We start from the raw sequence: 14,811 nt of genomic DNA on the forward strand, positions 1-14,811 counted from the left end.
GCCCAACCATCTTCAGCAGCTTCATCAATGACCTTAATTCCAGCCTAAGGTCAGAAGTGGGGATGGGATGTTCACTGATAATTGCACAATGTTCAGCACCATTCACGAATCCTCAGATACTGAAGCAGTCCATGTCCAAATGCAGCAAGACCTGGACAATATCCAGGTTTGGGCTGACAAGTGGCAAGTAACATTCGCGCCACACAAGTGTCAGGCAATGAGAACCTCCAACAAGAGAGAATCTCACCATCGCCCCTTGATGTTCAGTGGCATTACCATCACTGAATCTCCCACTAACAAAATCCTGGGGGTTACCATTGACCAGAAACTGAACTGGACTTGCCATATAAATACCATGGCTACAAAAGCAGGTCAGAGGCTAGGAATCGTGCGGCGAGTAACTCACCTCCTGACTCCCCAAAGCCTGTCCATCATCTACAAGGCACAAGTCAGGAGTGTTTTGGAATACTCTCCACTTGCCTGGATGAGTGCAGCTCCCACAACACTCGAGAAACTCAACACCATTCAGGACAAAGCAGCCCACTTGATTGGCACCCCATCCACAACCATTCACTCCCTCCACCACCGACGCACAGTAGCAGCAGTGTGTACCATCTACAAGATGCAATGCAGGAATTCAACAAGGCTCCTTAAACACCACCTTCCAAACTCACAACTGCTATCGGCTAGACGGACATGGACAGCAGATACATGGGAACACCACCACCTGGAAGTTCTCCTGAAAGTCACTCACCATCCTGACAGGGAAATATATCACCGTTCCTTCACTGTTGCTGGGTTAAAATCCTGGAACTCCCTCCCTAACAGCACTGTGGGTGTACCTACACCACATGGACTGCAGCGGTTCAAGAAAACAGCTCACCACCACCCTCTCAAGGGCAACTAGGGATGGGCAGTAAATGCTGGCCCAGCCAGCGAAGCCCACATCCTGTGATAGATTTTTTTAAAATGTCCACCCCAGGCATTGCCCCTGACTGCCCCCCACCCCCCCCAAGAAATTCCTGCAGTACAGATCCAATCCATGGAATATCTTGAATCCAAGGTATCAGTACTAGACAAGTATAATGTTCATGCCCCATCAATTACAGGATCAACACTTCCTTTAGATTTAAACAGTAATATTTAGTTCTGCCACTTTCAAATGCTCAGGACCTTGGTCTCGAAATATATAAATTCACAAAGGTGAATTTATTTATTCATTCCTGGGAATACGACACCGGGCAATGATATGTGAATTCTCAGGATACATTCCAGCGTGGCACTGGCCCAATGATACCAAGTTGCAATGTGATCGGTCAGCTCTGTGATTTAAAGAACGGTGCCAGTGGATTGGAAGCCATTCCTGGGGAGGCCCAACCTCATCATGATGTGACTCAGATGATTCTGTCTGTGTTCCTGTGCTCAGCTGCTTCAGGAAGCCTCCAAGCCAGTGAGTGTCTGTACCTCTGCTCAATATTACAGTTTGGCATTCATTCCCATTCCTTTGGCTCTGTGAATAAGAAACGCGTTCCTTGCTCTGTCAGCTGACTAGTGTTTTCTGTCTGGAGCATGGCGATTGAGGCTGGTGAGCAGAGTAAGGTGTGAGTTGAAGTCTAAGGTTGATCACACAGCACCATGGAGTGTTTGTCACATAAACATCAGTCAGTCAATCATCAGAGTTTAATTATTACTTAGCCGACTCTGTCCGGGAGGTGAGAGCTGGAGTGTGGGCTCCAGAGAGGAAATAGCAAATTACAGCTGCAAGGATACAGATAGATGAAGACAGCTGGAAGCTATCAAGGATGAGTTAGGATTCTAGAGATGGAGTTTGATGGATATTTGGGCATTGGAGGGATGGTGAGAGTTGTTAGAGTATGACAGGGTCAAGCTCTAAGATGTTATTTGTATGTTGTTCTGCTGATGTTCACTTGCTGCCTCACATTGAGGTGTGACCGGGGAGGAAGGAAAAGGATAGCACTGGTATGTACCTGTAGGAGTAGATCCCATTGAGAGTTACCATTCTTAGGAGAGAAAGGGTCAAGGTTGAAATTGAAGTCATTTGCATTTACATAGAAATTGGCTGCAGAGTGAAGACAGACAATGATGTTGCATAATATTATTCCTGAAGGATTAATGAGTAGGATCCTGCTCCATAGAGGCAGGAATAGAGGTGGAGCCTGGGACAGCTCTCCAACATGTTCCCGCCGCTGACCAATTTCAGTTGGTTGGCATTCATTCCCATTCCTTTGGCTCTGTGAATAAGAAACGCGTTCCTTGCTCTGTCAGCTGACTAGTGTTTTCTGTCTGGAGCATGGCGATTGAGGCTGGTGAGCAGAGTAAGGTGTGAGTTGAAGTCTAAGGTTGATCACACAGCACCATGGAGTGTTTGTCACATAAACATCAGTCAGTCAATCATCAGAGTTTAATTATTACTTAGCCGACTCTGTCCGGGAGGTGAGAGCTGGAGTGTGGGCTCCAGAGAGGAAATAGCAAATTACAGCTGCAAGGATACAGATAGGTTGTGGACAAAGGTTGGATCAGTGGTTGACAAATTGGCAGTGGGCAGGTAATTAAGGTCAAACAGCCAATGTTAAGTATTATCCTACCTTATTCCAATTTTACCAATGGTGTACAGAATGCACAGAGGCTCAGAGTCACCTACTCAAAGGAGGTAGGATGTCAGCAGCAGTTGAGTTGTGGAGAGAACTCGCAGCCTTACTGTGAAGCCTTGAAGAAGCAACACCATCAAGTTTAAGGTACTGCAGAGGGTAGGACCAAAGTGAAGTGCAGTTAGTGGAAAGGTGTCTCCCAGTTTCACAACAGCAACTGGAGGCAGGACAAGGTTCTTGAGAGACTCATCACAGTGGACCCTTCATCTGACTATGGGGTCAACGCTTTCAGGCGTTGAATCTCCCAATGAGGAAGATAGTGGTGCAGCGATTGGGCCACATGCACATGGAGCAACTGTACAACAGCCAGGGAAGCTCCGTGGGTTAGGAAGCCATTGGACATGGATGAGGAGGAAGCATGGGAACAAGAGGGCAGCCACACAGGCACTGAAGGTGCTACCCAGCTGAAAAGGTGTGCCAACAGACGCTTAGCTTCCTGAGATGTCAAAACGCCAATGTCTGCGAAGACTGCATCTGTAGGTGGTGTAGGTAGGTGGTATGGAGCAAGAGTTGATTCCAATAGGAAATGGCAAAATTCTGAAATCCTCTGAGTTCCTGAGCCTTGTTTGAGCCTGAAACATACGGGGCTGCCTCAGTAATTAAATCCCGCATTCAGCACTGGTGTCATCGTCAGAGGGGTTGAGGATCTGCCTTCAGCAATCAAAGTGCCTGCAGAGGAACTCCCATTGCCTTCAGCCTGCCTCTCTTCTGGCCCATCAGCTCCACATGCACTCTTGTGATTGCCTAGAGTAGTTCAGCTCACCCACCCATCACTCCATGGACCTCATGGAAGAGGCTACATTATGGTGGTCTGTGTGTACCCCCTGCATCATCTTGGTGATATGCTCCATGTGTCTCTCCATGAGGATTGCCACACTTTCAATTGGAAGACATCACGTGTTCACATGCCAGAGATCTGGTGTTACTCATGGCATAGCTGGACCCCTTGTTGTGTATGGGTCTGGAAACTCCAACAGATGTTCACACACTTCACACTGCTACTAAAACATCTGCTGCTTTGCTGATGACACCTAAGGATCTCCTTCTGCTTGGGGTTGAGCATCACTGGGCCTCCCCTCTGAGAGGAAGTGGCCAAAGCTGTCATTGTGTCCATTACCTCCTGAGCATCTGTGCAGTGCTATGTATCTGGACTGGTCAGTGCTCTGGAATAAAGTGACAAAGTGTCTTGAGATGGTGTGGCCATCCTCTGAGCTCTCCAGTGTAGCAGCAGCTCTGGTTTGTTCCTCATCTGCTGCTGTACCTGCTGGAGAGATGTGATTTCAGAGAAACAGCTGTTCCTTTAACCAAGCCCTGGTGCCGCCCCTTGGTCAGGTGCTTCCAGTGGTGTGAAAGGACCATACAGACAACACAGGCCACACTGTCTCAGCAATGTTGGGTGCAGTGATCGCTTTACTCATTCTCCACAGCTTCCACACCACTTTTGCCCTCAGCTTCAGGGGTTCCTACTGTGACCCATCCAATCTCCATGGTCTTTTCCCCTCATCAGATTCACCATGGCGCTGAAAGGCACTCCACCTAAAGTTCGTTGATGATCTCTGGCATTTTGAGCGTGCTTCTCCTACAAGTACAACATATCCAGTGTCATCTCTGTTTTGTGGCTCTTCTGTGGACGATACTCTGAGGCACTGTAAACGTGCAACATGATGTTGCACAGACGGCTATGCAGCCATCACAATGCAGCAATTGCCCATGATTGAGCAAGGGGTTCGAGTTCGTGTGAACCGGGTGCCTCATTGTGGACGTTGGTATCTGGCGTTACCCTCATGCACCAACTACCACCTGGCCTCATATTTCATGGGAGCCTTTTAATTTCTTCTGAGCTTCCAGTTTGCAATTCCACTCACCTTTCTAGAATGTAGCAGGTCATTAAATCTCTTCCTGCACATGATCCAGGTTCTTGCAGCACCCCCTGGTGTCTGTGACTTCCAGCCATGCCTGCTTGGTGAGACTTGCTGGCCTCCTTCTCTCATCTGCTGGAAACAGAACATCTCTGCTTTCTCTACCTGCAAAAGCATCTTCGGAGAGGCATCACTGAATCATGGGGCGACACTTCCTTGCGCTGAAGTCAATCCTCCACTGCCTCTTTCTGCGACTGTCTTCAGCCTGTCTGCCTGCTGCACATGGCTTTAAAAGTGGCATCTCCGTCTGAGCGTCCCCCCCCCCCCCCCCCCCATTAATTAGCTGGCTCCCCCACGTGCCAGTTTTCAGTTGGCTTTTACTTGTAAAATCACAGGGAACGTCCTGCCACCCACACAAGTGTGCTGCCAACCTGCATATCCCCCGACATCAAGTCATTGTCTGATCTCAGGCTAATGAATTTGTAACAAATTTTTTCATCCAGTCATTTAACTGAAACATCAAGCTGACTAAATTAAACCAGTTAAACCAACCCTACCTCTTGGAAAGTGAAGACAGCAGGATTTGTTGTGAGGACTTTGACTGATGGCATTATACAGTGAAACACCACACCTTAAGCATCAACTAAAATGTGTGAGCACAGCAAGATCCAATAATGTTGCCGTCCTGCCATATCATTACAATAATTCTTTAGGAGAATAAATTCATTTGGCTGTGATTATCTTTCCATTGTTCCACTTAAATCTGGTCCAGATATATTATTGGTAGAATAAAATCTAATCACAGATATTTACCAGTTTATAATGTGACCAGTCTACAACATACATTACAGATATGACTAGTTTACTGGTTTATAAGGTGAACAATTAGAGGTCCAATTAGTATTACTAGGTGGTAATGTGACTGTTTATTGATATGACTGATTGATTGATTGATTAGTTTATAATATAACCAGTTTGTTATCAGTTATCCATTGATAAGCCAGCCCAATGATAATTTCCTGATGTCCCAGTGCTGATTCCAGTTATAACTTTGTGATCATGTGTTTATGGAAGGTCACTACTCCAAACCAATTCTGGTCAATTCTGCCTTAAAGTGAGTTGAGTATGAATTTATCAATGAATAAACTACTGAGCTAGATTGGGAGATGAGCGGGACACAGCCTGCTTGATCAGCACCTCATCCACTACAATTCCCTCCACCACAGTGGCAGCAATGTGTACAATCTACAAGTTACATTGCAGGAATTCACCAAAGCTCCTTCGACAGCACCTTCCAAACCCACGAGCACTACCATCTAGAAGGACAAGAGAAGCAGATACATGGGAACACCACCACCTGGAAGTTCCCCAAGTCACTCACCATCCTGACTTGGAAATATATCACCGTTCCTTCACTGTCGCTGGGTCAAAATCCTGGAACTCCCTTCCTAAGAGCACTGTGGGTGTACCTACACCACATGGACTGCAGCAGTTCGAGGAGGCAGCTCACCACCACCTTCTCAAGGGCAATTAGGGATGGGCAATAAATGCTGGTCTAGCCAACGATGCTAACGAATAAAGAACAATGTAATCTTAAAACCCATGCATTGTGTTCCTGAGACTTCCACACGCTCCCTACTCATGTGTGTCCCTGCAAAGGCCCTCCCCACTACTCCCTCCAGCTCACACCCCGCATTCTCTGTCCCCTGCACCAGTTTGCTGGTGTGATTTCTAGGCCTTATTGCCATTCATCATCATGGATCTAAACAATGTACTTGGTTCCCATGAAAACAGAGCCAGTGAGGTGCCCATTTCCTTAGGAGATGGGAGCTGAAATAGAAAGAAGACTTAATCATTGCATTAATCTCTTCTCTTACAGGAAACAAGGACTCGTGTGTCAGTCGCTGTGGGGATCATGTGAACCACAATTACAACTGTCAATGCAATCATGCATGTGAGACACATGGAGACTGCTGCTCCGATTACAACCTGTGTCATGGTGTGTAAAGAACCAGTTATATTCTGAAAGCTAATAGGATTGTTCAAATACAGAAACATTGAATAGTAATAGTGGCTACAGCTCTCTCCCTGATCACTGTCTCACACTGAACCTGACAGTCAACAACTTCAACTTCTATATGACCCTGAACTGAACTTCTGACCTCAGTCTTTCCATCACTGAGACTGCATGTTTCCAGTAACATCGCCTGACTCTGGCCCTACCTCAGCTGAGCAGAAACCTTCATTCACGCCTTTGCTACCTCCAGGCTCAATGGTTCCAACACACTGCTGACTGGCCTCCCACATTCTACCTTCCGTAAACCTGCCAACCGTATTGTAACTCGCACTAATTCCCATTTATCCATCATCCCGCCCCCCCGTGCTCACGGAACTATTTCCTTTCCCAGTCTGGCAATTCCTCAACTTTAAAATTATCCTTTCTGTTTTCAAATAACTCCATAGCTTCATCCCTCCCCATCTCAGTAAACTGCTTCAATCTCACAATCCTCTGAAAACTTAGCGCTCTTCCAATTCCAGCCTCTGCACACACGCACACACACTGGGGCATCTTCACCCGCCCCTTCACTGGGGCATCTTCACCCGCCCCTTCACTGGGGCATCTTCACCCGCCCCTTCACTGGGGCATCTTCACCCGCCCCTTCACTGGGGCATCTTCACCCACCCCTTCACTGGGGCATCTTCACCCTCCCCTTCACTGGGGCATCTTCACCCTCCCCTTCACTGGGGCATCTTCACCCTCCCCTTCACTGGGGCATCTTCACCCACCTCTTCACTGGGGCAAATTCACCCTCCCCTTCACTGGGGCATCTTCACCCTCCCCTTCACTGGGGCATCTTCACCCGCCCCTTCACTGGGGCATCGTCACCCTCCCCTTCACTGGGGCATCGTCACCTGCCCCTTCACTGGGGCATCTTCACCCACCCCTTCACTGGGGCATCTTCACCATCCCCTTCACTGGGGCATCATCACCCTCCCCTTCACTGGGACATCTTCACCCTCCCCTGGGGCATCTTCACCCTCCCCTTCACTGGGACATCTTCACCCACCCCTTCACTGGGGCATCGTCACCCACCCCTTCACTGGGGCATCTTCACCCTCCCCTTCACTGGGGCATCTTCACCCACTCCTTCACTGGGGCATCGTCACCCTCCCCTTCACTGGGACATCTTCACCCGCCCCTTCACTGGGACATCTTCACCCACCCCTTCACTGGGGCATCGTCATCCTCCCCTTCACTGGGACATCTTCACCCTCCCCTGGGGCATGCCTGATTGGCCAGTTGAGGTCACACCATCTCTCTCTCACACCCAATTTCAACCCCTTACTACTTCAGTCTCTCTCTCTCTCTTGGCCCCCTTTCTCTCTCTCTCTATCATAGTTTCTCTCTCCTTATCTCAGTCTCTCCCTATCCTGGCCTCTTTAACAAAGCTTTTGTTCACTTGTTCCCATATCTCCTGATGTAGCTTGATATTAACTGTTCTCTAACTGCTCTCCTGTGAAGTGCCTGAGGAGGCTTTTCCATTATAATGTTCTTCTATTTGGGACAGAGAGTCTCCCAGGTGTAGGAGCAGAGAGGTCACATGATCAGACTGAAGCACTGACCATGATTCAGAATCACAACTAAACTTGCTGTTTTCAGTCATTACAGTGGATTCATCATGCAAGGGAAGGTTCAACGAAGCTTATAATCCCAGCAGCCCCTGTCACTGCAACACCAAGTGCAGCCAATACCACGACTGCTGCCAGGATTATTCTCTCAGTGTGGGGGTAAGAGTGAACCACTCTGTTTTTGATTCCCTCCTTCTTTCATCATCCATCTTGCTGTCTCCCCGTTACTCCTCTTTCTCTCTCTGCCTCTCAGAATTCTTAGACAGCACCTTCCAAACCCATAACCACTACCATCTAGAAGGACAAGGGCAGCAGACACATGGGAACACCACCACCTGGAAGTTCCCCTCCAAGTCACTCACCATCCTGACTTGGAAATATATCACCGTTCCTTCACTGTCACTGGGTCAAAATCCTGGAACTCCCTCCCTAACAGCACTATGGATGTACCTACATCACATGGACTGCAGCGGCTCAAGGAGGCAGCTCACCACCACCTTATCAAGGGCAACTAGGGATGGACAATAAATGCTGGCCCAGCCAGCAATGCCCACATCCCATGAATGAATAAAACATGTCACTTGCTCTGCCTCTCTTTCTCCCTGTCTCTCTCTCTACCTAAAGTACTGTGAACAGTGAGGAGGATAGTGTAGGTAGTGTAGCAATGTTTGAAAAAGGACACAGGCAAGTTGGTGGCAGAAGAAATTTAATGTAGAGAAATGTGAAATAATTCATTTTAATAGGAAGTGTAATATAAAGGGTTAACAGATGGGATATGCTAATATATGACGTAGATGATGATGTATCACTAAGATCAGTCGGTCATGTGTTGACACGAGAGAGAGAGAGAGAGAAAGGTTGGAACACCATTCTCAGAATCTACAGGCCTTCTCTGTAACCTGTTTAGATGTAGTCCTAATAAACAAGTGTTAAGCAAGTACCAGGGTATGACTACAGTCTGTCCAGTAACTGAGTACCCCATCTAGAGTCCACAAATAAGAAGGCCCATCTCAGAACAGGAAGAATGCAGAGGGCCAATATAAAATAAAGCATATAATTCTAAAGGATGAGCAAGAGCAGAGGGACGTGGGTGTATGTGTACATGAATCATTGAAGGTGGTAGGGCAGGTTGAGAGCACGGTTAGTAAAGCTTACAGTATCCTGGGCTTTATTAACAGAGGAACAGAGTACAAAAGCCTGGAAATGATGATGAATCTGTATAAAATGCTGGTTCAACCTCAGCTGGATTATTGTGTCCAGTTCTGGGCACCACACTCTAGGGAGGATTTGAAGGCCTTAGAGAGAGTGCAGAAAAGCTTCAGAAGAATGGTTCCAGCGATGAGGAACTTCAGTTACAGAGATAGATTGGAGAATGTTGGAGCTGTTTTTCTCAAGAAGAAAGGTTGAGAGGAGACTTGGTAGAGGTGTTCAAAATCATGAGGGCTCTGGACAGAAAAGGTGGAAGGATTGAGAATGGAAGGGCACAGGATTAAGGTAATTGGCAAAAGAACAACGGTGACATGAGGAAAAACTGTTTCACACAGCGAGTGATTAGGGTCTGGAATCTGCTGCCTGAGAATGTGATGGAGACAGATTCAATCGAGGCATTCAAGAGGGAACGGGATTGCTATCTGAAATGGAAGAATGTGCAGGGCTACAGTGAGAAGGCATGGAATGACACCAGTTCATTACTTCTTCAATGAGCCAGCACAGACATGACAGGCCAAATGGCCTCTTTATGTGTCTTTCTCTCTTTCACTATTTTTTTCTTCCTCTGCCGAATTCTCTCCTTTTCATCTGCAGTCCCTCTCTTCTCTATAACTCACTCCCTCTCTCACTCTCTCTCCTACATCACTGTTTCTCACTGACTATGATTACAATCTCTCTCTCTCTCTCTCTGCGTGGATATTTGGAATTTCCATCGATCCCCAACTCTCCCTAACTTGGCCTCTATCCATCTTGTTCTCTTTCACTTTCTCTCTCTCTGACTATGTTTGAGGTTTTCTTGTCTCGCTGCGTCTTTCTTTCTCTTTGTCACTGTCTTTCCTCCTCTTTCTCCCCTCTCCCTCACACATACTTTCACTCTATCTCCCTCTTGCTTTCACTCTATTTCTCTCTGTCTCTCCCACTATGGAGACTCTTGTCTTAGTTTTTCTCTCCCTCTGCTGTCTCTCTCTCTCTCTCTCTTTCTCCCTCTCTCATTCTCTCTTTCAGTCTGTCTCTCTCACTGACTGAGTTTGCAGTCACAAGATCAAAAGAGGACCAGGAGTATACCATATGGTCCATTGAGCTGCTCTGCCATTCAAGACAATCATGGATGATCTTCAACTTCAATTCCACTTTCCCACTGGCTCCCCAAATCACATTGATTCCCTAAGAGACCAAAAATATCCCAGTCTTAAATATATTCAGCAATGGGCCATCTACAACCCTCTGGGATAGAAAGTTCCAAAGATTTACAACCCTATGAGTGAAGAAATTTCTCCTCATCTCAGTCCTAAATGATCAGCCCCTTACCCTGAGACTGTGCCCCCTTGTTCCAGATCCCCAGTCAGAGGAAACCTCTGTACTCTACCTTGTCAACCACCTTCCGAATCCCAAATGTTTCAATGAGATCACCTCTCATTCTTCTAAAGACCAGAGAATTAGACCCAATTTACTCAGCCTCCATTGTAGGACATCCCTCTCATCCCAGGGATCAATTTGGTGAATATTCACTGTAATTTCTCCAAAGCAAGTATATCCTTCCTTAAGTATGGAGATCAAAACTACACACAGTATTCCAGATGTGATCTGACCAAAGTCCTGTACAATTGTAGCAAGACTTATTTATTCCTGTGCTCCAATCACCTTGCAATAAAGGCCAACATGCCCTTTGCCTCCCTACTTGCTTTCTGTACTTGCATTCCACTATGAGCACACCCAAGTGCTTTTGAACAACACTTACAAGTTTCTCACCTTTAAAAATATTCTGCTTTTCCACTCTGATGACCAAAGGAATAATCTGACATTTCCCTATATTATTCCCCATTTGTCATCTTGTTGCCCACTTGCCTAACCTGTCTCTATCTCTTTGCAGCCGTTCTGTGTCCTCGCCTAACCTGTCACTCGCCTCACCTGTCACTCGCCTCACCTGTCACTCGCCTCACCTGTCACTATCTCTTTGCAGCCTCTCTGTGTCCTCCTCACAGCTTACCTTCCCATCTAACTTTGTATCATCAGCAAACGTAGACACATTACTCTCTGACTCTTCAAAGTTATTAACATAGAAACTAAATAGCTAAGGGCCCAGTACTGACCCTGTGGTACACACAGCCTTCAGGATTTATCATGTGGCTCAGGTATCGATCCAGACATGATTACCTTTGATGTTCTGCATTTTAATTTAGACCCTAACTCCTTAAATTCTCTTAGCAGAACATTATTCCGGACTCTACCAATGTCATTGATGCCCATGTGGACCACGATAACTGAATCCTCCCCTCCAAGTTCCTCTCCAGCTGTGAGGAGCTGTCCTTAAACCTGACACTGGACAGGCAACACAACCTTCAGAGTTCCTGGTCACAGCTACTGAGAACAGTATCTATTCCCCCGACTATACTGTCTCTTATCCCTACCACATCCCTCTTTGCTTCCCCCACGTGAATGGCATCCTTCCCATGGTGCCATGGTCAGTCCTTCTCATCCAGGTTAGACCTGTAGCTGTTGGAGCTGAGGCTCCTCCATCTCTACATGCAGATTCCCCATACCTGCCTGATTTGTAGTCACATCCTCCATTGACCAACTTTAAAGTTCTGCCTAAGGTCACTTTCTGCTTTCAGGTCACTGAAAGTGGCAACGCAGGTGGATAAGGTAGTCAGGAAGGCATATGGCATGCTTGCCTTCATTAGCAGGGGTATTGAGTATAAAAGCTGGGAAGTCATGCTGCAGCTGTATAGAACCTTGGTTAGGCCACACTTGGAATATTGCGTGCAATTCTGGTCACCACATTACCAGAAGGATATGGAGGCGTTGGAGAGGTGCAGAGGAGGTTTACCAGGATGCTGCCTGGTCTGGAGGTTATTAGCTATGAGGAGAGGTTGGAGAAACTGGAATTGTTCTCACTAGAGCAATGGAGATTGAGGGGCGACTTGACTGAAATTTACAAAATTATGAGTGGTATGGACAGAGTAGATAATCAGAAGCTTTTTCCCAGAGTGGAAGAGTCAAATACTAGGGGACATAGATTTAAGGTGAGAGGAGAAAACTATAGAGCAGATGTGCAGGGCAAGTTTTTATGCAGAGGGTAGTGAGTGTCTGGAATTCGCTGCCAGAGGAGGTGGTGGAAGCAGGTACGATAGTGGTGTTTAAGAGGCAGCTTGACAAATACATGGAGAAAGAAGTGGAGTTAACGTTTCGAGTCCAATATGACTTTTTTGATACATCCTTGCTACGTCTGTTGAAATTTATTTAATTAGTCAATTTGTTATTAATTTACACAGCTAAAGCAATAGAAAGTCATACTCTCCTATCTTGGAGGCAAATGAAGACTCACCAACTGCTGGAGGCTGAGAAAGATAGAAACAGGAGGATCTCTTTTCGTCTCTCTCTCTCACCCTCTCACTCTGTGGCTCAGTATCACTTACTCCCTCTTTCCCCCTCTATCTCATGCTCCCTGGATCACTCTCTCACTGACTGGGTTTGCAGTATAGAACTTGGACAGTTCCTGGTGATGAGGATGTGAATTTGATTAACTTACAGGAAGCGATTCTGGAGCCAGTTTCACCGATCAGGAAATTCTCATCATTTCTGAGCAGCTTTACTCCCTGGACACTAACAGAGCAACAGAGAATGAGATTCATCTCAATCTTCAAGACTCCATTTCCGACTCCCAGACTGGAGCTAAGATCGATCACGCCCGTCAGCGGTAGGTATAGTCTTGAATTTGAGCTCATCCAAAACTCTGCTGTCCTAAGGTGAGACTGTGGAGGGATTTGATGACAAGAATGAGAGTTTTAAATCTGAGGCTTTGCCAGACTGAGAGCCAATGTAGGTCAGCTGACATTATATTATGATTTTCTAAGTGCCCTGTTAACACCTCCTTAATAATAGATTGCAGTGTTTTCCTGATGTTAGTCTAACTGGCCTGTTTTCTGACTTGCTGCTTCCTTGAATAGTGATGTTGCAATTTACTCCGATCCACTGGGATCATTCCAGCATAATCACAATCACTGGAGTTCTCTCCTGGAATTCCTGGGTATAGGACATCAGCGGCAGGAAATCTGTTAGCTTTCAGTCTCATCAATTTCTCCAGTACTTTTCCTTTATTAATTTTAATTATGTCATTAATACCACTAATAATTACATTATTAATAATGATTACATGAGGTTTCTCCCTCTCATTAGACCCTTGGTTCCCCATTAATTCTATGTTTCTGTGTTTGCTGCTGTAATTAACGACTCAAAACATTTACCATTAGAAGTCCTCCTGTCTCAGTATCTAAGGGACCCACATTTATTTTATCCACTTTTTTTTTTTACATACTTGTAAAAGTTTTACAATTTAAAAAAGTATTTCTAATGTACTTTCATAATCCATTTTTCCTTCATCAAATTTTTGGTCAAACTTTGCTTATATCAAAACTCTACTGATCCTCAGACTTGCTATTCTTCCTGGTGATATCAAAAACCTCTTCTTTTAACCTGACTTAACTCCTTTAGTTAGCCACAGAAGAGTCTCTTCTCCCTTGGAGTCTGTACTTTTCAATGGGATCATAGAATTATAGAATGGTTACAGCACAGAGAAGGCCAAACAGCCCATTGTGTCTGTACTGCCTCTGTGGAGAAAAACAGAGTTAATGTTTCAAATTGAATATGATTCTCCTTTGAAACTTATCCTGTAATACACACTTCATACATTCAAATAAAACACCTTTTAATTTGAATTTTAACATTGCACTATGAAACCCTGAGGTTCTGATGCACTATTACTGTTAAATGTTTTGCCTGTCCTTGTCACTCTTTTCATATTGTTACCTAATCACTACACAGCTCAGTGGTCTTGACTTTTCTTTTCACTTGAATCCTCACCCTCCACTGTTCAGTTTAAAACACTATCTAAAGCCTCAGTTATAATAGCACCAGGACACAATTCCTGCCCAATTTAATTGGAGTCCGTCCCAACAGAATAGTTCCCTCTTTCCTCAGTGTTGGTGCCAATGCCCCTTGAATCAAACCCCTATCCTCACACACCACTCTGAGCCACATATTCAGCTTGCTGATCTCTTTGTCCCTATGCGAATTTGCATGTGGCTCTGATAACAGTTCAAACCTTTGAGGTTCTGCTTGTTTATTTGGATCTAGCTATCACAGTGGAACTTCATTCCTAGTTGTACTCATGTCATTGGTTCCAACAGGGCCCATGACAACTGGGTCTTGGCTGTCCCACTCCAACCACAAGCAGGTTTCTTTAATCCTTGCACCAGGCAGGCACTCCCATTCATGGCTACAAGGACCAGTATCTATTCCCCAACTATAATCTCTCCAATTATGAGCACATTCCTTTTCACAGCCCCCACTCAATTGGTCTGAGAATCAAAGACTGGCTGCTAAACAAAAGGAGGCCATTTTGTCCAGCATGTCCACCGGGAGCCACTCCTACCTTTTCCCCCACA

General features: G+C 45.9%; 1 protein-coding gene across 1 annotated transcript in view; it reads left to right on the plus strand.

The window, feature by feature from the left end:
• Positions 1–14,811, plus strand: part of endou (endonuclease, polyU-specific) — a 164,631-nt gene that overhangs the window by 11,613 nt on the left and 138,207 nt on the right. The window contains exons 3-7 of the mRNA XM_041174297.1: positions 4,345–4,431; positions 4,543–4,632; positions 6,408–6,527; positions 8,190–8,309; positions 12,899–13,064. Coding sequence (XP_041030231.1) covers positions 4,345–4,431; positions 4,543–4,632; positions 6,408–6,527; positions 8,190–8,309; positions 12,899–13,064 — 583 coding nt within the window. The remainder of the gene's footprint in view (positions 1–4,344; positions 4,432–4,542; positions 4,633–6,407; positions 6,528–8,189; positions 8,310–12,898; positions 13,065–14,811) is intronic.

This window comes from Carcharodon carcharias, chromosome 25 (assembly GCF_017639515.1).
Source record: "Carcharodon carcharias isolate sCarCar2 chromosome 25, sCarCar2.pri, whole genome shotgun sequence".
Classification (NCBI taxonomy): Eukaryota; Metazoa; Chordata; class Chondrichthyes; order Lamniformes; family Lamnidae; genus Carcharodon; species Carcharodon carcharias.